Raw genomic sequence first — 750 nt, 5'->3', positions numbered from 1 at the left:
CGCGGAGCCCCACAGAGCGCAGCGGCCACGCCCCCCGGCTGGTCCCCCGGCTGGTCCCCCGGGCACCCCGAGCCCGCAGCCGGGACAACTCACCTCGCCGCCGCCGGCTCCCTCACGGTTTCCTGCAGCGGCCGCGCCGCGTCCCCTTCCCTGTTCCCGACGCGCCGCCCCGAGCGCTCTGGGCCGCGATTGGACGCCCGGCCACCCACGCCCGCCAGGAGACACCGCCTCCGGGACCGCCCCGTCCCCGCCCCGAGCGGCAGCGAGCTGCGGCCAAGTCCAGACAGGACCCCACCGCAGGGCCAGCGCTGGCCAGCAGGAAGGGGGCCGCAGGGCCCCGCCTGTGAGGACCAGACCCTCACGGGACGTCGGGACGCCCGGACCATAGCCGTGGGCCCAGTGGGCACAGCATGGGGACACGAGGGCGTCCTGAGAGTGACCACAGGGTCGGTGGGCACAGCATGGGGACGCGAGGGCGTCCTGAGTGAGTACGGGGCCCAGTGGGCAGAGGACGGGCCTTGACCCGACCGCCTGACCCCTCTTCACCGCTGCCCATTCCTGCCTCCCTGGGCTCCGGCCGAGCCCACAGCACCTCCGCCCCGACCCTGGTCGCGTTGTGCCCGCAGTCCCCGGCTGTGGTCACCGAGCCTTTGCTCAGCGAGCCGACCCGCGCCCTTTCCTGAAGTGTCGGGCCCTCTCCGGCCCGAGTGGCCCTTGTCCTGGCCGCGCCCGGGGGTGTTGCCTCACTGA

The 750-nt window shown here is 74.8% G+C and overlaps 1 protein-coding gene across 1 annotated transcript in view; it reads right to left on the bottom strand.

The window, feature by feature from the left end:
* Positions 1-386, bottom strand: part of PLCXD1 (phosphatidylinositol specific phospholipase C X domain containing 1) — a 12,266-nt gene extending 11,880 nt beyond the window's left edge. The window contains exon 1 of the mRNA XM_023526278.1: positions 94-386. Coding sequence (XP_023382046.1) covers positions 94-386 — 293 coding nt within the window. The remainder of the gene's footprint in view (positions 1-93) is intronic.
* Between the last annotated feature and the right edge of the window lie 364 nt (positions 387-750).

The sequence above is a fragment of the Pteropus vampyrus genome, unplaced genomic scaffold (assembly GCF_000151845.1).
Source record: "Pteropus vampyrus isolate Shadow unplaced genomic scaffold, Pvam_2.0 Scaffold787, whole genome shotgun sequence".
Classification (NCBI taxonomy): Eukaryota; Metazoa; Chordata; class Mammalia; order Chiroptera; family Pteropodidae; genus Pteropus; species Pteropus vampyrus.
This window is presented reverse-complemented; position numbering and strand designations above follow the sequence as displayed.